This window comes from Nycticebus coucang, chromosome 21, assembly GCF_027406575.1.
Source record: "Nycticebus coucang isolate mNycCou1 chromosome 21, mNycCou1.pri, whole genome shotgun sequence".
NCBI classification, from domain to species: domain Eukaryota; kingdom Metazoa; phylum Chordata; class Mammalia; order Primates; family Lorisidae; genus Nycticebus; species Nycticebus coucang.
In genome coordinates, this window is record NC_069800.1 from 4,480,464 (window position 1) to 4,504,094 (window position 23,631).

The window sequence follows — 23,631 nt, forward strand, 5'->3', positions numbered from 1 at the left end:
TTGCATGGCCCACTAAGCTAATAGACCTTCAATCACCAGCAGAAAGATAACCTTAATAAAAATTTGAAGTCGGTTTAGTGCTTCGCTGCTTGCCGACTAGTGTTTTACTGTTTACTGTGTCTATAGAATTTCCATACTCTGTATTTTGAGATACATATATATCTTATCTACATAGTATAGTAGAGTTAGATAAAGATTAATGACCTAGAGTGGACTGTTCGGGAGTTCATCCTTGTTATTCTGACTCAGCCACTGTGTGATCTTAAGCAAGTCACTTCCCACAAGAGGCTTCTGTCAAACCCTTATAATGTAAAATTAAGAAATTGGAAAGAGGTTTTCTAATTTTTTTCTGTATTTTTAGAAAATTTAAATTACATTCTGCTGAATGTAACATGTTGAAGCTTTGTTTAAAGGTTAGCTATGATTTTATAGAACATAAAGAGAATTTTTATATTCTAACCCCTACAAAAATGTTAGTAAACAGAATGAAAATAGAAGAGATTACATTATTCAACGTTTGTGGTACAAGAGAAAGATTACTTAAAGTCTACTAATTTTTTTAAAAATCAACATTTTTGTAGTAATTACTGAAAAGTATTGTTTTTATTTTAAAAAGTAAAACTGTAAATCATGAAAATAAGCTCATTTTATCATTCACTTAATACAATTTGGATTGTAGATATTTACAAATTCTTACAATGAATGAAGAAAAAATCAAATGTTGCTTTTTTTTTTTTTGAGACAGTCTTACTATGTCACCCTTGGTAGAGTGCTGTGGTGTCATAGCTCACAGCAACCTCAAACTCTTGGTCTTAAGCGAATCTCTTGCCTCAGCCACCCAAGTAGCTGGGACTACAGGCACGCCCACCTATTTTTTGTTGCAGCCATCATTATTGGTTAGCTGGCCCGGGCCTGGTTCGAACCTGCCAGCCTTGGTGTATGTGGCTGGTGCCATAACCACTGTGCTCCAGGCGCCGAGCCTTAATTAAGTGTTGCTTTTGGGAAGCCAGGCCTGATGTAATTTTCCTAAGAAAATTATATGACTTGATTATGTATTTTTTGCTGGTGTTTTGTTATTTTTTGCAATGAAGCCATAAAAATATGAATTTGCAAAAAGAATACAGTCTTCATCAGTTTCCACAGGTGCTCTCAAAAAAATGTTCTGCTTGCTCTCTTTTTAAGCACCCATCTGCTTTTTCATTTTCCTCATTTCTCATTGACTTTGTTCTGATTTCATTAGGTTAATTAAATGGTACATCTTCTGCAGGATTGACAGTTCTATTTAGTAACATATTTGCATTTTATGTGTGATATGTTACAAGGTTTTTAAAATTCTGTACAATTATTTAGAGTAAGCTAACCAAAGCTGAAGGGTAGAGATAGGTACTTTATAAAGGAGTTAGGGTAGGGGTGCAGGAAAGGAAAAGATTTTCTTGGGGATCATTTTAGAAATGGTTAGTTCATTAGTGGAACTTTTCCCACTGTGATGTCTCTTATGTCCTTGTACAACCTATGTTCTTCAGGGAGTTTGAAAATGAATAATTACATGATAAAGTTTTGCTGGGCCTTATTTATATAGTATATGATATTTGGTAGAATTTTGTAGAATACCCAGTAGGATTTTTTTGTTTTTTTTTTTGTTTGTTTGTTTTTTGGGACAGAGGCTTACTCTGTTGCCCAAGCTAGAGTGCCATGGCTTCATCCTAGCTCACAGCAACCTCACATTCCTGGGCTCAAGTGATCCTCCTGCCGCAGCCTCCCCCAAGTTGCTGAGACTACAGGCATCTGCCACAGCAATACCCAGTGGTTTTATATTTGCCCTCATTTAATCCTCATACAAGTTTTATAAAGTTGGTATTGTTAGTCACATCTAATAAAATGAATAAACTGAGATTTAATGAGTTTTCATAGATAAGTACGTGACCAAATTGTTTTGAAATCAAGTCTTTTGATCCCATTATCAGTGCTTGTTCTAGTATTTCACAAATATCTGTGTGATGATAGTTTATTTTACATGAAATCCTTACCATTTTTAAATAAGTGAAAGACAGGGTATCTTTTTTGAATGTCAGATAAAGTCAGAGTCTTTAAGCATCTATATTATGTTATTATTAAAAATAATGACTTGAAAAGACATTTTTATGATACAAATCACAAGCATGCCTTGAAGCTTAATCTTTCTAAGATAGGAATTAGTAACTATAATTCTGTTGTTTTGATTCTTTTATGTTTTTATTAAATCTTATTGCTTTTTTATTAAAATTTTCTGTGTAAACCTTAGAACCAAGTAAATAAGAAAAAGGTAAACCTTAGAAAAAAGAAAAAGATAAACCTTAATGCCATACAGTTATGTTTTTCTACCTTTTGTTGACTTTTAAAATGTTTACATATATGAAAAGTCTTGTTTTTATGTATATCATTTACAGAGATTTAAATTCAAGCTTTATAATATATGTGCATTAGTTTGGAAAATATTTCAAGTTCGTAAACCCTAACACAGTCAAGATTTAGATCACTGCCATCATAACAAAAAATTCTTTTATGCCTCTTTCCCTTCTCCTGCCTGCAGTCCCTGACAGCCAGTGAGCTGGTTTCTATCTGTATGGTTTTGCCTTTTCCAGAATAGTCTATCAATGGAATAGTAAGGTACTTTTGTGTCTGGCTGCTGTACTTTCGCATAATGCTTTTGAGATTCATCCATGTTGTTGCATGTATCAGTAGTTCAGTCCTTTTTATTGCTGAGGAATATTCCTTTGTATGCAAATCTATCACAATTTCTTTATCTATTTCTTTATCCAGTCTATCAAATCTATCACAATTTCTTTATCTATTTCTTTATCCAGTCTATCAAATCTATCACAATTTCTTTATCTATTTCTTTATCCAGTCTATCAAATCTATCACAATTTCTTTATCCATTCACTAGCTGATGGACATTTGGGTAGTTTTTTGGTTTTGAGCTATTACAAATAAAGCTGAACATTTGAATCCAAGTCTTTGTGTGAACATGTGGATGTCTGTCTCTTTTATAAATACCTAGTGGTGGGGTGGCCACATCAGTCATATGGTAAGTATATGGGTGAGTGTGAAAGAAACTGCCAAACTATTTTCCATAGTGGCTGTATCATTTTTAGTCAAAGCAATGTTACATGAGGGTTCTAGTTGGTCCACATCCTCACCAGCACTGAACTGTCAGTGTCTGAGTTTTATCTCATGGTGATTTTAATATACATTAATATCTAATGATGTTTAGTGTCTTTTCATGTGTTGATTTACCATCTATCACTCTTCTTCAGTGAAATATCTGTCCAAATCTTTTGTACATTTTTTCCATTAAATTGTCTTCTTATTTAGCTATAAGAGGTTTTTAATTTTTACTTTTAAATATAGTCTACATATAGATATGTATTTACAAACACATTCTTTCAGCCTGTGGCTCTGTTTTTCATTTTCTCTGCATTGTCTCTAAAGGAAAGAAGTTTTAAATTGTGATAAAGTCATTTGTCAATTTTTTTATTCTAAAGTTTATGATTTTTGTGTATTAACTTAGAAACATTGTCTTAATCCAAAATCACTAAGATTTTCTGTGTGTGTTCTTCTAAAAGTTTTATAGATTTAGCTCTTGTGTTAAAGTCTATAATCCAGTCCAACATAGATTTTGTATATAGTGAGGTGAATGTCAAAGGTTTTTTTTTTTTAATTTATAGATTTTTTTTTGGTTGTTTCATATAGATGTCCAGTTACCACATATTGAAAAGATTATCTTTTCCCCACTAAATTACTCCAGCACTCTTGTCAAAAATCATTGTACTGTATCCATGTGAGTCTGTTTCTGGACTTTCTATTCTGTTCCATTTATTGATCTGTATATCTGCCTTTAAGCCAGCACCACATGGTCTTAATTGGTGTAGCATTTTATTAAGTATTGAAATCAGTAGTGCAAGTCTTCCAACTTTTTTCCCCAATAAAATTTTGTTGAATAATAAATAAATAAATAAATACATAAAATTTATTTCAAAAATAACTTTGAGTCATCTTGTCAATTTCTACTAAAAATCCTGCAGGGAATTTGATCAAGATTACATTGAGTCTATAAATCAATATGGAAAGATTTGTCATCTTAACACTGATATTCATGTCCCTCCATTTAAGCCTTTTAAAATTTCCCTCATCAATGTTTTGTAGCCTTTAACATACAAATTCTGCACATATTTTGTTAGTTTCTATGTTTCATGTTTGTGATGCTATTTGTAAATAGCATTTTTATTAATTTTGATTTAAAAGTATTCCTTGCTAATACAAGCAAAAGGGATGGAGGGAGGGGGTGGGGCCTTGGTGTGTGTCACACTTTATGGGGGCAAGATGTGATTGCAAGAGGGACTTCACCTAACAATTGCAATCAGTGTAACCTGGCTTATTGTACCCTCAATGAATCCCCAACAATAAAAAAAAAATAGAAATGCATTTATTTTTATAGATAGACCCTGTATTGTACGACCTTGATAAACTCATTCATTGTTGTAGTTTTCTGTTTGGGGAGGAGAGGAATTTTCTAGGATGACATGATTTGTGAATAAAGATGGACTTATTCTTCTTTTCTAATCTGTATGCCTTTTATTTCTTTTTCTTCAATTATTGCATGGTTAGAACTTTTAGGCTGTCAAAACAAAAGTCAAATCATATTAGTAAAGTGAATTTTCAAGTTTATTATTGAATAAAAGAGTAAACACAAATTGTGACTCAAGCAACTTCAAAATTTAAATTAGTTAGAATCCCAGAGGTAGACTATTACAGATTGAGTTATATTGCAAAAATGGGAGAGTTGTTTAAACTTTATAGTGATTGGTTATAAAATTGGGGATTTCCAGATAGCAGGGAATTGGATAGTAACAATTATTTTTACCATTTTTGGAGATGACTTAGTTTTATTTCTGATTATCAGAAGCACATACAAGAAATAGCCCAAGTTAAGGTTAAGGTCTCTTTCTTTCTTTTTTTTTTTTTTTTTTTTTGTAGAGACAGAGTCTCACTGTACTGCCCTCGGGCAGAGTGCGTGGCCTCACACTGCTCACAGCAACTTCTAACTCTTGGGCTTACGCGATTCTCTTGCCTCAGCCTCCAGAGCAGCTGGGACTACAGGCGCCCGCCACAACGGCCGGCTATTTTTCTGTTGCAGTTTGGCCCGGGCTGGGTCCGAACCCGCCACCCTCGGCATATGGGGCCGGCGCCCTACTCCCTGAGCCACAGGCACCGCCCCAAGGTCTCTTTCTTGGTCTGTTGGGTAATTTTAAGTCCTGGTCTTCATTTTATTTTACTTTGACAAGGCAAAAGTTGAGCAGAAATAATAGTGAAAGTTGACATCTTCACTTTGTTCGTGATTTTAGGAACATACACTTTTTTGCCATGAAGCCTAACATTAGCTGTTTGGTTTTTATGAAGACATTCTGTGTCAGGGGAAGAAATTTTTAAATCAATTCTAGATTTTTGAGTTTTTACTCATGAATATCTGAGTTTTATCAAATATTTTTTTCTTCATCTATTGGAATGATTATATGTTTTCCTTTTAAAAGCTTTTGACAAGGTACATTGCTTTGATTGATATTACAATCTTTTTTTTTTTTTTTTTTTTTTTTTGTGGTTTTTGGCCAGGGCTGGGTTTGAACCCGCCACCTCCGGCATATGGGACCGGCCCCCTACTCCTTGAGCCACAGGCGCTGCCCTGATATTACAATCTTAAACCAACTTTATATTCCTAGAATAAACCCTACTTGGTCATAATGTATCATTCTTTTCTTATATTACTAAGTTTAATTAGTTCAAATTTTGTAAGGAGTTTTATGTCTATCTGTGTGCGCGATGATTATTGCTTTGCAGTTTTCATGTTTTAATCTGGTGTCGTACAGGCTAGTGCTTGTCTCATAAAATGATTTGGCATAATTTCCTGCTTGTATTTTCTGTGTGATTTTCATGAAATTACTATTATTTCTTCTTTAAATATTTGGTAGAATTCACTGGTGAAGGCATTGGCCCTGTAAATTTTTTGAGAACATTTTTAAGCATATGTTATCTTTAATAGAGAATGGTCAGTTTAAGTTGCTTGTTGTTTTTGAGAGAGCTTTGGTAGTTTGTGTCTTTCAAGGAATTTGTTCATTTTATCTAAGTCAGGAGTTCTCAACCTGTGGGTCGTGACCCCTTTGTGGGGCAAACGAGCCTTTCACAGGGGTTGCCTAAATATATACTGCATATCAGATATTTACATTACGATTCATCACAGTAGCAAAATTACAGTTATGAAGTAGCAACGAAAATAATTTTATAGTTGGGGGGTCACCACAACATGAGGAACTGTATTAAAGGGTCATGGCATTAGGAAGGTTGAGAACCACTTTGTTAAACTTTGGGGCCTAACGTTCTCAATTTACTCATCTTTTAAATGTCTGAAGGATTTTAGGATGTCTCTTCTTTCATTCCTGGTAGTGGTAATTTCTGTCTTTCCTTTTCTTCCCCTCGAAAGCAGGAATGGACAAACTGTGGTTTGTAGCCACATCAAGCTTGTCACATGTTTTTGCATGGTATGTAAGTTAAGAATAACTTTTACATTTTTTTAACGATTAGGGGAAAAAAATCTGAAGAAGAATAAAATTTCATAACACATGAAAATTAAGTGAAAATCAAATTTTAGTATCCGTGCATAGATAAAGCTTTGTTGGAATACAACCTTACTCTTCAGTTCATACAGGACCTACAGCTGCTTTTGGCTACAACAGTGGAGGTGAGCATTTGTGACCATAGGGCCACAAAATATGAAATATTTATGTGGCTGTTGCATGATAAAAAATATATCTAGTGTTTGTCCTGTGTTTTTGGCATGAAGGTTCAAAAATCTTTGGAATTTCCTAAGTGTTAAGAGTGTCTTTGTTTTGCCAATCAGATGAGGTGGTGGGCCCTTAGATAGCTTCGAGGTGAGGGCTGGTCACCAGAGAGACTAAGCGTGGGATTAGAACCTTGGAACTTTTAGCTGACTGCTCTTCAGGGAAAGGAAGAGCTGGCGATTGAGTTTAACCATGTGGTCAGTGAGTCAATCAATTATTCCTACATACTGAAACCTTATTTAAAAACTCCAGACACTGAAGCACAGTGTTTCTTCCTGGACACCAAAGCTTAGTGTTGCTTCCTGGTTGGTAAAGATCTTAATGTTCTCTAAGATGGTAGGAAGCTCTGTACTCCTTCCCTGATCTTGCCCTTTCTCTACATATCCCTTACAATAAAACTGTAATTATAGCACTTTTAATGAGTTCTGTGAGTTATTCTAGTAAATTATTGAACCTAAGGGGAATATGGAATCTCTTGAATTTACAGCCAGTTGGTCAGAGGTGTAGGTAGTCTGAGGACTCTCAAAGTACAGCTGCTGTTAAAAGTAGGGTGGTCTTATGGAGGCCTGAGTCTTTAACTTGTGGAATTTGACATCAATTCCAAGTAGTTAGCATAACACTGTGTTGCAATATAGGTTAAATCAGTTGGGTAAAATAAAAGAGTGACTCTTTACAGAGAAAATTCACTAGTCCCTCCTGTTCTAGAGGGTTATCAGTTCTATCAGTCTTTTTCCAAAAATCTAGTTTTTTATTTTATTGACTACTCAGTTATTTTTCTGTTTCTTTATTTCATTAGATTTCATTAGTTTCTGATCATATCTTTATTATTTCCTTCTTGTGCCTATTTTGTGTACAATTTGCCCTTCTTTTTCTAATTTATTATGTTTCTTGGCATTATGCCATTTTTCTCATCTTCTTTTTCATTGACATCATGTTTGCAGCTTGAAATTGGCCGTGGTGGGAGTATTTACAGCATAAAAATCAGCAAATATTACAAATTGGTATTCCTCCCCTTATCCTTGGAGTCAGTTGTTAACTATTTAGTAGCCCATTACTTGTATTGGCAAAAATAGCTCTTTAAAATTTTTCTCAGGGGATCTAACATGAAAAAATAGTTTCCAATAAAAAGATAGTTCAGAAACAGAAAGAATTTACTAGCAAAAAAATGTGATTTAAAACACAGACTTTAGCTCAAAACTCAAAAAGAGGTTGTGCTGTTTTCAATCCTGAAGACATGAAGAATAGGATAGGTAGGGACCATTAGTTAGTGATTTCAGTGTGGTCCTTTTCGAGGAGGAGGAGTGCCTTGATTAGATGATGTACAGAAGTCCATTGCAGTTCTGTGAATCTAGGGTAAGTTATTTCCCAGAAGATGGTAGGAAAGCTATTTTATTGCTAATGAAAAGCTGATGAGAGAGTTATTGCTGAGGGACTGATCCATTGCCCTCTTAAGAAGCTCTGAGATTCCCAGACTTAATGGATGGAAAAAGAGCAGAAATAACAGAGTTAAGTCAGCTAGAGTCTAAAATTTTTAAGAAACATTAAATACTTTGACATAGGCTGTCACTTATGTTTTGTGGATGCCCTTCTAAACAAAGTGTTAGAAGTGTTAGGGGAATTCTTGGCTAATTCCTCTCTTGGTGTGCTGAGAGCTTAGTTCATATGTTGACATTAAATAGTACTTCCATTAATTGATCAGAAAAGTGCTCATTGTATATCACTAGAAGATATTGAAAAACCCTTTATTTTTATAGTTATTTTCTATGCTATCATAACTCTTTGTTACCCCCGATCTTGTATCGTAGCTATCGTGATGTTTGTCTTCTAGTCTAGGCTGTGTGTTAGTACTCTGTGGTATTTATTTTTGTGTTCTGAGTTCCTAGCTTAATAAATTGCTTAATAAATTTATGTTGAATGAATTAATAATTAGAGAAGCATTTGTTTTGTTCTTTTTTGGGAGATAGGAAACCCAAATGAGTCAGAGCAATTAAACTTTAGGAATATTGAGAAATTTATAGCAGTACATCTTTAAGAAGATGTACTGTCAGCAGTATATAACATTTTAAGTTTCATTCATCTTAATCTTAGATATTTACAAGAGCTTAATAAATATTAATAGACAAATATTAAAAGTGTACATTTGCAGTTCAAGAGTTGGTATTCTGGCTTTAGTCCCTGTTTGTTCCTAGGAATATTGAATATTCAATGTTAGTATAGAAAAGAAGACCAAGTAGTTTCTTCTCTATATTAGCACCTAATAGGTGCACAGCATTGTTCAAGGTTTGCCTAAGTTCAAGAGAAAGCCTCTAAAATTACAATTTTACTTAACATATACAATTTATTATGTGGTTTTTTTCTAAGAAATATATAATCTGTACACAAATATTGAAAGTCAAGAAAAAGTATAAAGGAAAAAATATCCATAATCTCATTACCTCAACATAACTGCTATTACTGTTTTGGCATATGCACTTTTTCTGTTATATAGCTACAAATGTCTGTTTAAATAATATAGAAGATAGGCAGTGAGGGTGTAATAGAGAGGGTGCAGGAAGTGTCTGCCAATGAGTTCTGTTCTGGCTTTGCTACTGTACAATATGAACTTGGGAAAGATCCTTCGCCTCTGGAGTTCTGTTTCTTGATTTATAAGGGATTATCATAGTACCTAAGAACACTCCTCACTTGCAAACTCTCATTTCATTGAAATTCAACATTTTTTTGAAGACTGATATTTCAAGAGGATGCAATCAGCAGTGTTGGATTAGGTCTGTATTCATCTCAAGTACTATAAGGCAGATTTAAAAATCTTGAATTAATATAAATATTTTCCTGCTAATATTAGGTTTTGTTATAATGAACCAGTAACATGTAAAGTAACAAATGTCTTCTAGAATCATACCCAAAATTGGAATTGATGAGCTTATTCAAGCTCATAAATAAGTTTTATAAAAATGTTAAAACATTTCTTTTAAGCTTTCAAAAAGTATGCTATTTGGAATAAGAAACACAGAATCACTACTATTTTAAGAACATGGTGTTTTATCAAGAAAAATCAAAGCAGCTGTGTTACTTGGTTCTTTATTGCACCTAAAGAAAATTGATTTTGCCCTCTCTCTGCTGCTCAATGCATATTGTGAAAATGTAGATGGGCATGCAAGAACTATTGCATATTATACACCAAGGCTTTAAAGGTGTTAAAAGGTGTCTGGTTTGTCTTAGAAGTGTCAGTTTGCACTTTAAGCGATTTTTGTTGCACAGTTAAGATGTCCTTTTACCTTTACCATTTTGTTCTGGGCTTTTTTTGTATGCATTTTAACGGTTATTTAAGACTCCCCATGTGCTTAGAAAGGAATCTGAATATATGTGCCTTTTTTTTTTTTTTATAAAGCCTCTCAAATGACTGGGAGCTGCAGTTGGAACAATATGTAAAGATAGAGCTTGTGAAAGATTTCCTTTATTAACTGTCATCATCCGCAGAATATATGTTCAAATAAACGTTGTATAATAACTAAATTTGAGATTAATAGGCCCCTTAAGAAACAGCGAAATCATTCAGAATAGTCAGTGAAAAATAGGCTGCAAGACTGTAACATGCACATATTGTCCTGCTTACGTGCTCTCTCTGGTGTCATTCCCATTCATCACTGTCGGCCTGCTCTGTTCTCATTAAAACACTCCTGCACAAAAGCAACTTAATTTTCTTAAGAGGAGAGGACACCTGATTCAATTTAGCACCCAGAAACAGTAACTTGAATATATTTTTTTCCTAGCCTGAATTGAGATGAATAGTTACAAATAGCAACCCCCTTCATTCACCTCAAGATTTAGAATATTAAAAGATTTTTTTCCAGTGGTATCAAGAAATGGACCAGTAGAAATAGACAGAAAATGTAGCTTACTCTTAGCAAAACAGCTGGATGTTGAACATGTACCTTGTATATCTAATATGTAGGTGGGTGTTTAAGTGAGACAGTGTGTAAAGTTCTGTTTTCTTAAGTGGTGAATGCCTTGTAGCAGTACCATAGTCTTCATTGAGGTTTCTTTGTTGAGAAGAACTATTCAGTAATGTTTTCAACAGTATTCTTTTTTAGCCATTGCTGCTTAAAAAATACAATGATACATATACACCCAGTGAAAAGTATCCCTAATGTAGAGCATGAACTATAAACTCACATTTTAATTATTATCTTGTATATGCTTATCTGCAGTATGGTTTAATAATACTTAAATATGGTATAGAAATGTATAACTCAAATTTTATTTGTTGTGACATTTATACAAGGAAAGTAGTGATAATTAGTCAGTATTAGTAAAATAGCAACGAAGTTGTGTGTGAGAATGCCAATTAAATTGGCTTTGAAAACAGAATAAACTTTTCTTAATTATTTTTTGCCTTTCTATAGCACTTTACAAAATATATTACAAGTAAAAAGAAAGTTTTTTGTGTTTCCATATTTAATTGAAGACCACAATTTGGAATTCTGTATTTGGTATTTTAGTCTTTATGTGTGTTTCAAACTGAACTTACGTTTTGGAAGAAAATAAATATGAAGGCCAGTTTTTTTTCTTGTGACTCAGAGACAGGTGTGATATAAGTTCACACAGTTGAGAGATTTTCCCATGGGAAAGCAATTCACCTTTGATTTCCAACACTAGCGACCAACAGTCAATTTTCCTTATTTTCAACGATATTATATGCAATGGGAACAAGAGATTGTTCTAAGTAAAAATATGACTACTCAAATTCATAACTTAGAGGAAATACTTTTTAATTTATCCAACTTGCCTGATTAGTTCTTTATAATTTCCCCCCTTGTTTAAAAACATGATTGTGTCAACTCGTTCTTCTAGTAATAGAAAATCAAACTAAAAATGGCTTAAAGAAGCAAGGATTTATTTTTCTCATATATCAAGATCATGGAGGTAGGGGCTTTCGGCCTTTTTTTCTGAATCTCAATGATGCTAGAGTGGCTTATACTGCAAAGCCCTTATGGATGCAAGAGCGCCTTCACTGCTCTAAGCAAGAAGGGGAAGTGCTCAGAACTAACCTCCCTCCGTCTCCCAACATCCAGGTTGAGTCAGTTTTTATCTGCCTGGCCAGAACTTTGTTGCAAGGCAATGGCAACCCCTAGCTTTTCCTTTTTCTTATTTTGAGGTATGTACCTTGTATATCTAATATGTTGAATTTTTATCATGAAGGGATATTGAAGTTTTATCAAATGTTTTTTTGTTTGTTGGTTTGTTTTAAGATAGACTCTCACGCTCTCACCCTTGGTAGAGTGCTAAGGCATCATCATAGCTTACAGCAATCACAAACTCTTGGGCTCAAGAGATCTTCTTGCCTCAGCCTCTCAAGCAGCTCTGACTATAGGCTCACACTACAACACCGGGCTAGTTTTTCTATTTTTAGTAGAGACAGGATACCTCTCTTGCTCAGGCTGGTCTTGAACTCCTGAGCGCAAGCAATGTACCTTCCTCAGCCTCCAAGAGCACTAGGATTACAGGCATGAGCCCCTGCAACTGGCCTATCAAATGCTTTTTGTTGTCGTCTATTGAGATGAGCATATGGTTTTAGCTCTTCATTCTGTTAACGTTCTGTATCACATTTATTTATTTGCATATGTTGAACCATCCTTGCATCCCTAGGATAAATGTCACTTGATTACTGTGTATTATGGTTTCGATGTACTGTTAGATTTGGTTTGCTAGTATTTTGTTGAGGACTTGTGGGTCTATATTCATCAGGGATATTGCTTTGTAGTTTTGTTGTCTTTTTCATATTGTCCTTGTCCATTTTTAGTTATCACGGTAATGGCTGATCCCTTAGAATTATAGTAGAACCTCCATAGTTGACCACCTCCTTAGGTTGACTAATTCCCATAGACCAGACATGCACCTCATGTGCGTATCAGTACAATGGGCTTGACCACCTCTGTATTTTGAGCAGTTTGTTACAGTCCCTTGGGTGGTCAACTTACAGGGGTTCTACTGTAATTAGAAAGAATTTCCTCCTCCTCATTTTTTGGGAAAAGTTTGAGAAGCATTGATGTGACTTCTCCTGTATAAATTTGCTAGACTTCAGCAGTGAAGCCACCCAGTCCTCAACTTTCTTTGTTGACAGACTTTTTATTAGTGATTCAATCTCATCACTTGTTATTTGTCTGTTCAGGTTTTCCATTTAGCTTTTCCTTTTCCATGTATAATTTTTATATCTTGTTTAAAGAAATTTTTTTCTGAAGGTATAAAAATACCTTCTAAAAGTTTTAAAGGTTTTTCCTTCTGTATACAGGTCTTTATTTAGTATTTTTTCTTTAGTATATTTGACAAAGCCAGTTGCTTCTCCTTTCCTCCCTGCTTTGTAATGGTACTCATTTTATACAACATACAGCTTTCACATATGGCTTGTAGTTTTTTTATTGTTAGCTTTTTTCACTAGGGGCCGTTTTGTCTGAGAATCCACTTTGTTCTGGTTAATGAAGTAGCCTCAAAGAAAAGTTTGCATTTGTTTCTTTCAGGGCCTCCGGAGTTCCACTATCCTTTAATCAATTTTGTCCTTTTGTTGTTGTTGTTTAAATTAATTCTTAGAATGGAATTCCTTTTCTTCTTCTTATTTTTTTTTTTCTTGAGACAGAGTCTCACTCTGTTGCTCCAGGCTACAGTGCCCTGGCATGAGCTGAGCTCACAGCAATCTCAAACTCAAGTGATCCTCCTACCTCAGCCTTCTGAATAGCTGGAACTACAGGCTACACCATCACACCCAGCTAGTTTTTTTTTCTATTTTTAGTAGAACTGGGTCTTGCATTTGCTGAGGCTGGTCTTGAATTCCAGAGCTTAAGCAATCCACCCACTTCGGCTTCCTGGAATGCTAGGATTACAGGCAAGAGGCACCACACTGGCCCTTAGTTTGGTTTCTTGAATCCACTATATATGGGTTGTATAAATTTAGTCTCTACACTCACCCTTGATGGGGGCCTTATGTTACTTTCTTGAATTTGTAAGTATAGTTTCCTAGTTGCTCTTACACAGTGGGAACAGTCTTTCCAGACTTACCCTCTATGTAAAAGGTATCTAAGTTCCAGTTCTCCATACTTTGTAGATCAAAGTCTATGCTTCTTATTTCTTAATGGGCTTTACCACTCTGCCTCTGACTAACTTCTCTATATATAGTGCAGTTTTCTCTTGGTATCCATGGAGGATTGGTTCTAGGAACCTCCATGGATACCAAAATCTGAGGATGATAAAGTCCCTTATATAAAATGGCCTACTATTTTCATATACCCTATGCACATCCTCCCTTATACTTAAAACATCTTTGGATTACTTATAATCCCTAGTGCAATGTAAATAGTTGTTATTCTGTTTGTTTAGGGAATGACAAGGAAGAGAAGTCTATTCATGTTCGGTACAGATACACCATTCCTTTTTTCCCTTAAATACACTATTTTCAATCTGTGGTTATTTGAATCCACAGATAGAGAACCACAGATAATGAGGCTAACTATACTTATTTTTTGTTGTGTTTTTTTTTTAGCCCAGCTGTGTGTTTAAAATGTTGTGGTTTTAGTAGAATCTGTTTATTGAATGGTGTGAATTTAAAGATTATATACCTGAAATGCTTTTTCACATATTCCTGTTCCCCACCCCGACCCCTCCTTTGACAATATCTGTCAGATCTCATGGTTTTCTAGTCACTCCATTATAAGATAATTGTGTATTTGTTAATTAGGATTAACTTTTAGCTATTAAAAAATTCAAGGCAGTCTAGCTTAAAGCTTCAAATGTACATCTTTTCCAATTTAGGCCTAACCTATATTTGCAAAACATAGAAAATTATGCTTTTTAATCAAGAATATATAAATATAAAAATTTTCTTTTTTTTCTTTTTTTAGAGACAGAGTCTCACTTTGTCGCCCTCAGTAGAGTGCTGTGACATCAGCTCTTGGGCTTAGGTGATTCTTTTGCCTCAGCCTCCAGAGTAGCTGGGACTATAGGCGCCCGCCACAACACCCGGCTATTTTCTGTTGCAGTTAGACTGGGGCTGGGTTTGAACCCACCACCCTCGGTATATGGGGCCAGTGCTCTACCCACTGAGCCACAGGCGCCACCCTAGATATAACAATTTTAAAATAGAATCAGTGGAGAAGAGGTCATGGTCTATTTCACTATTTTCTTTTTTTTTAACCTTCTCACCCTTCCTACTTCTGGGTTCTTCAGAGTCAGGGAGGAGGTAGGACCTCAGTGGGAGTAGGACCAAGTCCTCTTTTATTGCACTGTGGTAGTAGGGCCCTCAGTGCTCTCAGTCAGACCAGGCCTCCAGATGCTGCGTCTGTTTGCTGGACAGATTAGAGGAAGGAGCTCTTCAGAGTCTACCTCCAGCCCCTGTTCCTAATCACAACCCTGCAGTCTCTTCTTGCTGAAGTCTCTTCTTGGGTGTGGTCTCTCAGACTGAACCAAGTTTGAAGACAGTCCTCTGAGGCATCTTCTTGGCTGCTATGGAAATGGCAGAACCTTGTGCCATCATAGAATTGGCAGAATCTTGCTGCATCATAAAGTTGAAGCAAACTTTGTCCAACTGCTCATCCTGTCTCTTTGCCCTACATCTTTGCTGCTTCAAGTCAGGAAGCAAGTACCTGTTTCTGGTTTATTTATATGTCCCTCCATCCCTGCCATCCATGAGGGAAAGCACCATGATTCCCAAGAACTCTCACAGACTGTTCCCTCTGCTTCTGTGGCAGTCAGCATGGAGTATATCCCCTCAGCAAACATCTAGCACGGGACAGCAATGCTATTCTCACCTCTTTGAAATTTCTTCTGTTTCTACTGTTGGTTCTTTTATAGAAGGCATCCCCACCCTCAACTTAGGTGGTGTGGTAAAAGTACCAGCTTTCTCTCCTAGAAGAGGAGAAAATGTTAAAACACTCTTCTAGAAATTTCCTTTTATCAATCTCCTCTGTAATTACTTGCCTTTATGGGAATAGAGCCTGCATGTGAAATGGTCCCTAACCTATTTTTGGTTTCTTTTTATAAGTACCTAGGTATTCTGGCATACTGTAAGTTAGAACTTCATAATGTTTAGAGCCATTCAACAATGAAAGAGCTTGCTTTTATGAGTTAGAGAACTCTTTGTCCCTATTTTCTTTAGTTTGTTTTTAAAATTTACCTGTATTTTAATGAATTCCAAGTATGTTATGAAAAAAATAATTTGCTCAATTTTCCAAATAATTTAATAAAGACATGGTGTACAGTATATAATGAAACATTAGTAAAATACCTTATATTGGATAAAATTGGGTTGATATCAGAATAAATATATTACCTACAAATATGTAATACAAAGGAAGCCAGTCTACTCAGTATTAAAAAACTACCTCAACATGAACTTTTTCAGTTAGCATTGATCTAATTATTTATCAAATATGATTACTCCAAGGTGTACACTGTGCAAATGGGATTCATGAGCTAATAATAAAATGTGAGAATATAAGACTTTCAATTGGCATAAGAAGTATTTGTTCATTCATGCATTCATTCAACAAATTAGGCAAAGTTCTTGTGAGAAAGCATTCGAGAAGGGGAATGGATTTTGAAATTGTTTTTAGCAAAGGGGATATTAAAAAGAGAAGTGCTGTCTTTAAAAATCAGTGGACTATCCCAGGTATAGCTTTCAAAATGCAGAGAAGAGAAAACTCAAATCTCAAGAGGGTCTGTTGGTATAACCTGAAGGGTCCTATCTTCATAAAAGGTCATCTTTGGTGGCTCATGTTTGATCTCAGTTCATGAAGATTGTGTTCTCTGTAGCCATGTTTGTGTTAATATAAAAATAATGGTAGATTTGTTGTTTGTTTTCAAAATCACATATTTGCGTGTTACAGATGCTCCCAACAGATGCTCCCAAAAGATGCCTTCTGTTCTTCCCATGGCTTCTTAAACCCCAACCACCATGATGAGTGCACAGCCTCCAGCTGTGAGCAAACAGTAAGAGAGATCACTACCATGCAAAGTAGGAATTGAATTTTTTTTTTTTTTTGAGACGGAGTCTCACTCAGTCACCTTGGGTAGAGTTCCGTGACGTCATAGCTCATAGCAACCTCAAACTCTTGGGCTCAAGTGATCCTCTTGTCTCAGCCTCCTGAGTAGCTGTGAATATAGGTACATGCCACTACTCCTGGGTAGTTTTTCTATTTTTAGTAAAGATGGGATCTTGCTTTGCTCAGGCTGGGGGATTGAAATCTTAATTTTATTTTTAAATGAAGTATTTATTATATTTTTAATGCAGAGGAGTTCAAAAAGCAAACAATAAATGGCCTAACATCTCCCTGCCCTCATAATCCTTGTTGCAATTAAAAAGATAACCTGTGAAAAGATTTAAAAGCTGAATGTGACAAACAAAACAAAATGAAAAAAAAAAGACCTCCCTTTAGTCCCTTTCAACATATATAATCATAGTTAGAAATATTTTAGTGATCTCTTTTAGAAAACAATGGTGTGCTTTTATGCCTTAGTTGTATTTGTATGTGTGTGTGTACACGTATTTATACAATAGGAATCATACATGCTTATCAGAATTGCTTTTTCACTTGAAATATCTGTGCCTGCTTTCATTTATATCAGTGTATGCAGATCATCCTTTTATAGTGGTGCAAAGTTTTCCTTGGTAATATTAGATTTTACCTAACTATTGTTGTTTAGCAACAGTAAGGTTTAAAACATTATTTACATTAAATGTAATTTATGTCATTCTATTAGGATAGGAAAGTTAAAACATTTTAAAGGAAGTTAAACAAGATGTTGTGAAAGGCATTCTTATGTTGTACCATTTTTATGTTGCGAGCGGAATTATAAACACCAGCACACTGAGTTCAAATTAAGCCAGGGTCCTTTATTGGGCTGGCCAGTCAAGAGCAGGCTCACACCACAGAGTCTCTTGGCCCCCTTGAAGTGGAGGTGCGAAGTTTTTATAAGGCAGTTCAAGCGGGAGATGGGAAGCCCTGGCATAAGCAGAATTTTACAGAAGCTGATATCTGCAAGGTTAGAGCTATGGGGAGGGGGGGTCTTACAATGAGCACATACATACCAGACAGACCTGTGACAGGGTTGTGGTTTCCACAAGATTTTTTCAGGTGTCACAGGATTCTGCAGCTCTCAGCTAAATTTCCTTCCTGTTTCCAAATCCTACCAAATCCTACCCCTACAGAGTCACTGCTTGCTCAAGGGGCTATTTGGTTACAAAAGGGCTGGGGGGCTGCAAGCTCTTAAGAAAATGGGGTAAGTCTGGTTCACTTTCTCAAAATGGATGGAGTTAGGACATCACACTTAGATTAGATGATGGTTGGAAGTCTAGATTGACTGTCGTTACTAGTGCGTGGTTGTGGCACCAGGTGTCAGATCTAGTCTTCTGTGTCTGCAATCCTTGGATTCTGCCAAACACACATGTAGAATAATTTAGTCAGAGTGAGAGACTTTGGACATTTCAGGGAATCCTACTTATTTCACCAATTCATTAACAAACATTTAGGTGCTGAGGATGAGTTTTATTAGGTTCCTTTTTTAGAAGACATTAAAATATAGGTTATTTCAATACAGTGTGACAAGTACCAGGGCAGAGATAGACTCAGGATATTCTGGCAGCAAGTATGGGGACATTCAGTCTTCCTAGAAGTGTAGACATATGTGCCTGCTAAGTTGTGTGTGCATGTGGAGGTGATGGAGAACATCTTGGAAGGATGGCGCCCACACTGAGTCATTAACTTAAGTGAGAGTTAGCTGGTAGAGAAGGGGGGGAAGTGTATTTCAGGCCAGGGAGCAAAGAGGTAGGAAGAGCCTGATGAATTTGGGAAACTGCAAGTAGTTTGATGTTGTCAGAATATAAAATTTTGGGCAGGGAATGAAATGGAGAGAGACCTGTTCATGGAAGGCCTTGCACATCATGCTAAGGAGTTGGAAATTCCTCCTTAAATAAAAAAATATGTCTTTTATGTATCAATAAAATACTCTCTACATATTTATCATTTCTCCAACTCTAAAAATTATAATTATTTTATATACTGCAACTGCAGAATTGAGATATTAGCTTAGTTATCTGTGGCTCCAATATCCTCAGTTCAGTGTCTGATTTTACACGGACTTCAAAGTACGCAGAACCTTATTCAACCGCTTCATAAAAGATTGCCAGAGCTCACTGCATGGGAGGACATTGTAGCTGAGTGAGTTCAAATCCATTGCTACTGTCAGAAAACAACTGAGAGTGAGTTGGCCTGTGGCATTTTCAAGTACCTAAGATATTCTATCTCTGGTATCACTGTCGTTTCACAAATGCAGGAACATAGCTGATTCACATAAAATATGTTGTTTGTGTTTCGGTTAAAAAAGAGAACAAGAGGGAATAGGAGTGGGGCAATTGGATCTGGGGAATACTTATTTTACTTTGATTTTGGAGTCTTTTGTTTTTTTGTTTTTTTTTTTTTTGAGACAGTGTCTCACTTTGTTGCCCTTGGTAGAGTGCTGCTCTTGGGCTTAGGCAATTCTCTTGCCTCAGCCTCCCGAGTAGCTGGGATTACAGGTGCCTGCCACAACACCCAGCTATTTTGTTGTTGTTGTTGTAGTTTGGCCAGGGGCTGGGTCCAAACCTGCCACCCTCAGTATATGGGGCCAGGGCCCTACTCACTGAGCCACAGGCCCCGCCCTGATTTTGTAGTCTTTTACTTCTAATGATTCTATGTTTAAATGTTAGGCAAAACTGCTAGTTATCTAGTATTAGGCACCAGACAGAAATGAATCTAGAAGAGAGGAGCTCGAAGGGGAAGGCTTCATTCCTTTACTGAAAAGAGAGATAAATTCATTTTAAGTACTAAGTAGGGTCTAGATGTAAAAAACGTTTGCAGGCAGTGTTTCCTGTTGATCTCACCACACCTCATTTCTTTATACTCTTCTACTTATTTTTCTTCATACATAAAACTCGTTCTTGTAATCATCCACAATGTAATTCCAGGAAGATGTGTTAAATATGTTGCTATAGTTTACAGTTGTTGTCTATAATGTTTTATTTAGCTCTCTCTCTCTTTTTTTTTTTCCCACTGCTCCCTGTACAACACGGAACACCATATGCCATCGTCCCTGTCAGGAACCAAAGGTTTCCCTAGTCTGTGCCTGTGCCTGTGTTTATGCCACAGAGGAGCTGTGGTCCAGTGCCATCTTTTATTGATAGGGCCAGCAAAGGAGAAATCTAATGAAATTATCAAAGCTTTGAATTAATTATGAACTGGAATAGGAAAGCTAAGCTCTCTGGAGCCAGGGATCTCATTACCCATTCACTCTCATTGCATCCTCTTCTGGAGCAGAAGGCATTTTCAGCTACAGCTCTTAGCCTGGCTTTGGACTTTATTCAAACTTACTTAACTGACATCCTCTCTGCACTACAGTGTGGCCGCTCATGTCCAAGATGATTAACTTAATTCTGCTCTGCATCTGCAGGAAATGTAAATAGGTTTTCTTTATTTCTTTTGCCTTTTTTTTTTTTCTTATTTTCTTGCATCATATTGGATGTTATACAAGTTTTTCTGCTTTTTCGGTAAGGAGAGAAGCTTTCAGGACTTTGGTATAGCTTCATTGAATGGAGAGATTCCTTTAAAGTTAAGAGCTATATAACATCTACTGTGTATCCATGGATATTTAGGTAAGCATAAAGTCAAATATTTCTTCTTTGTATTTTGAATACCAAATAGAATTTTTCTTGCTTGTTTTGACCTTGGAATTAAGGGCATACCAATAACTTCCCTGTTCTTAACAGCATTGTTCATATTTCTAATGTGTGTTTTAAGGGAACAACAGATCTCACCTTGTGATTGTAATTTGTAAGACTTCTGCTCACTGACAGGGAGCAGTTAATGTTTGCCTTATAATTTTGTTTTTCCTTCTCCAGGTAATGTGAATTTTTTGATGATTAAATCAATCTCTGATTGTTTTAAATCTAGTAGCAAAATCAATAACAACGAGGTTTTGATTTAGCATCGGTGATGATTCTTTTGGTGCTGTCACATAGATTCAAGGCATGACAAGTATTTCTGCCTGCTTTTGAGACCCATTATTTATGAATTCCTAAGCTGCAGCTCATCTATCTTAGTAAACTACAGGCCACTGGCAATTTTTGTAAGCAGTGACTAACTTTGCTTTATAGAATCAATGTTTTAAGGTTTTGAAAAGTGGGGGAAGAGAGTGTGCTTTTCCTATTCCTGTTTACTTCTAATGAGTTTTTTCCCCCATTTATTTTTTTTTCTATAGGCAGCTGCAATATTTAATTCAGCCTTTGGAAGTTTTTTGGTAAGTAGATGTGGTTTAATTTGTCTATTATAACTTCTGCTGTGATATTGTTTATATGAAAGATTTAGTGAAAGCTGGACTTGCTTTACTTGTTAGCTAAATGTAAAAGTTCTTGAATCTTTTCATTTGCCATTACCCAGACCCTGAAAAAAATGAGTTAATAAATATTCCTATACAGTGTATTTTGGAGGCTCGGGCTTTAATATTCCAGTTAATGGATTCAAGGAATCAATTAAAATACTATGTGTCTCCTTAAAGAGGGATGAACCTATATATTGATCATTTAATGAGGTCTTTTAGATTATTATTATTTTGTATCATGGGACTGAAGATTTTGAAAAGGAAACGTGACCCAGCTGGTCAGAAAGGGAATGCTAATTTTCTTGTTGACATGTCATTTGTTTTGTACATTTCACTGTCAAAGAAGGTACTATCTGGGATACTTCTGAGAAATGTATGTTAAAAGAATTTGAAAGGTTAGGGCGGCGCCTGTGGCTCAGTGAGTAGGGCGCCGGTCCCACATGCCGGAGGTGGCAGGTTCAAAGCCAGCCCTGGCCAAAAACCACAAAAAAAAAAAAAAAAAAAGAATTTGAAAGGAAAATAGAAAGAAGGAGAAATTTTCAAGACAATGCAATATATTTTAGAGGTTGGAACTATTATTATTGTATATAAAAAGAATCAAAAGTGGTTCAACTTTCATAAGTAGGACAAATATAAGGATGTTATTTTAGCATTTTTGATCATTATTTTAAAATGTATGATAGAGGGAGGTGGAGCAAGATGGCAGCCGAGTAACAGCTTCCACCATGAGTCTGGGGAGATAGGACTCCAGGCATCTCTGGCTGTTGGGATCTGCCTATCATCACCCCTGAGAGGATACAGGGAGTCAGTGAGAGACTTCTGGACCCCAAGAGGAGGACTAAAAAAGTGGAAAACCGGCAAGTGGTCACGTGTGTTCAATCCATCTAAACCCGCCCGCAACTGTAAGTTCAGTAGCAGCGAGATTGCAAACTAGAAAGGCCTTACCTGTGAACTGTTTTTGTGTCTTTGGACTTGGCACTCAGCTGAACTGCCTTGGGGAGAGCCTGAGCGGGAGTGCGGAGAACTTTGGCCTTTGACTGGGGCCCCAGTCTGAGCTGCTGAGCCAGACGGAGCTAATAGTGTTTGGCTCAGGGTCACAGGCAGCCATTGTGAGTGATCTGCCCCGGCAAGCTCCACCCTCAGGGTTGCAGAGCTAGAATTGGGTGGGAGCTGGTAAACCAGCAACCAAGTAGCCTAAGGGCGGGGTATGAGCCGCCTTGCAACCCTAACCCTCGCGGGCAGAGGGAGACCAGTTTTGGCACACAGGGTAAGTGGATAGCCACTTCAGCAGTGATTCCAGCGACAAGCACTTCCCTGGGAAAGATGCTCAGCAAGTGAACAAGTTCAAAGTGCCTTTTAAGTGGGCTTAAGAGAGATTTAGGGTGTCTACCTGCTGGGGTTTGAGAAACTAGCAGCCTCCAGTCGTATCAGAACTGTGATTTACATCTCATACCCCAGAAGACCACGTGTTGCCCAGACAATACTCAATAACATATACATACTGCTTTGTTTTTGGTTGTGTTTTTTTTTTTTGGGGGGGGGTTTGGTTGTTTTTTTTGTTTATTTTGATATTGTTGATGTTGTTTTGTTTTTTAAGTTCACCTTTTCCATACAGATCCTTTTTCTTTCTCAATTTTTCTAGTTTAATTATAATTTCCCACTGCTGCCTATTTCAATAATTAGAACTTCATTTTTGCTAGTGGTCCTACCACTATTATTTGGTTTTACACCCAATTTTACCCCATAAAGTTTTCTGTTTGCTTGTTTTGGTTTGATTTATAGCATTTTTGTCTTTCCTCTCTACTTGGTGGAGGTGGGGTACTGTGTCTGATCAAGTTAGCAAAGAGCTGCTGACCTCAAGGGAACCACCCAACTGGGCACCCAAAGAAGGTGTTTTTTGTTTTTTTTTAAGGTTATATTAAAGTAGCCTGCTGTACACCTATATTGCTCTCTCTCCCTCTTTCTGTGCCACTCTTCTTTTTGTCAATATTCCTTTTACCCACCCTGTCTCCTTTCTCTATTTTTCTTTTTTTGTTAACACTCGGTCCTCCTTTCTTTCGTCCCTTTTTTGCTCTTCAACCTTCTCACCCTTCTGGTCCTTTAACCCTTAGTTCACAGGCACAAGAACTTAAAGAGCAAGAGGAAGTGAAAGGAAACTTAAGGCAAGGAAACAGATAAAAGAAATCACCCATGAGGAAGAATCAGCAGAAAACTCCAGGCAACATGAAGAACCAGTCCAGAACAACCCCGACAAGGGACAATGAGGTAGCTACTGCAGAGGATCCCACCTATAAAGAAATGTTAGGAATGACAGAAAGGGAATTTAGAATACACATGTTGAAAACAATGAAGGAAATGACGG

The 23,631-nt window shown here is 36.4% G+C and overlaps 1 protein-coding gene across 1 annotated transcript in view; it reads left to right on the plus strand.

The window, feature by feature from the left end:
- Positions 1 to 21,221, plus strand: part of LOC128573726 (sodium/bile acid cotransporter 7-like) — a 123,099-nt gene extending 101,878 nt beyond the window's left edge. Inside the window, exon 5 of the mRNA XM_053574093.1 lies at positions 21,150 to 21,221. Within this exon, the coding sequence (XP_053430068.1) occupies positions 21,150 to 21,221 (72 nt within the window). The remainder of the gene's footprint in view (positions 1 to 21,149) is intronic.
- The last annotated feature ends 2,410 nt before the right edge of the window (positions 21,222 to 23,631 follow it).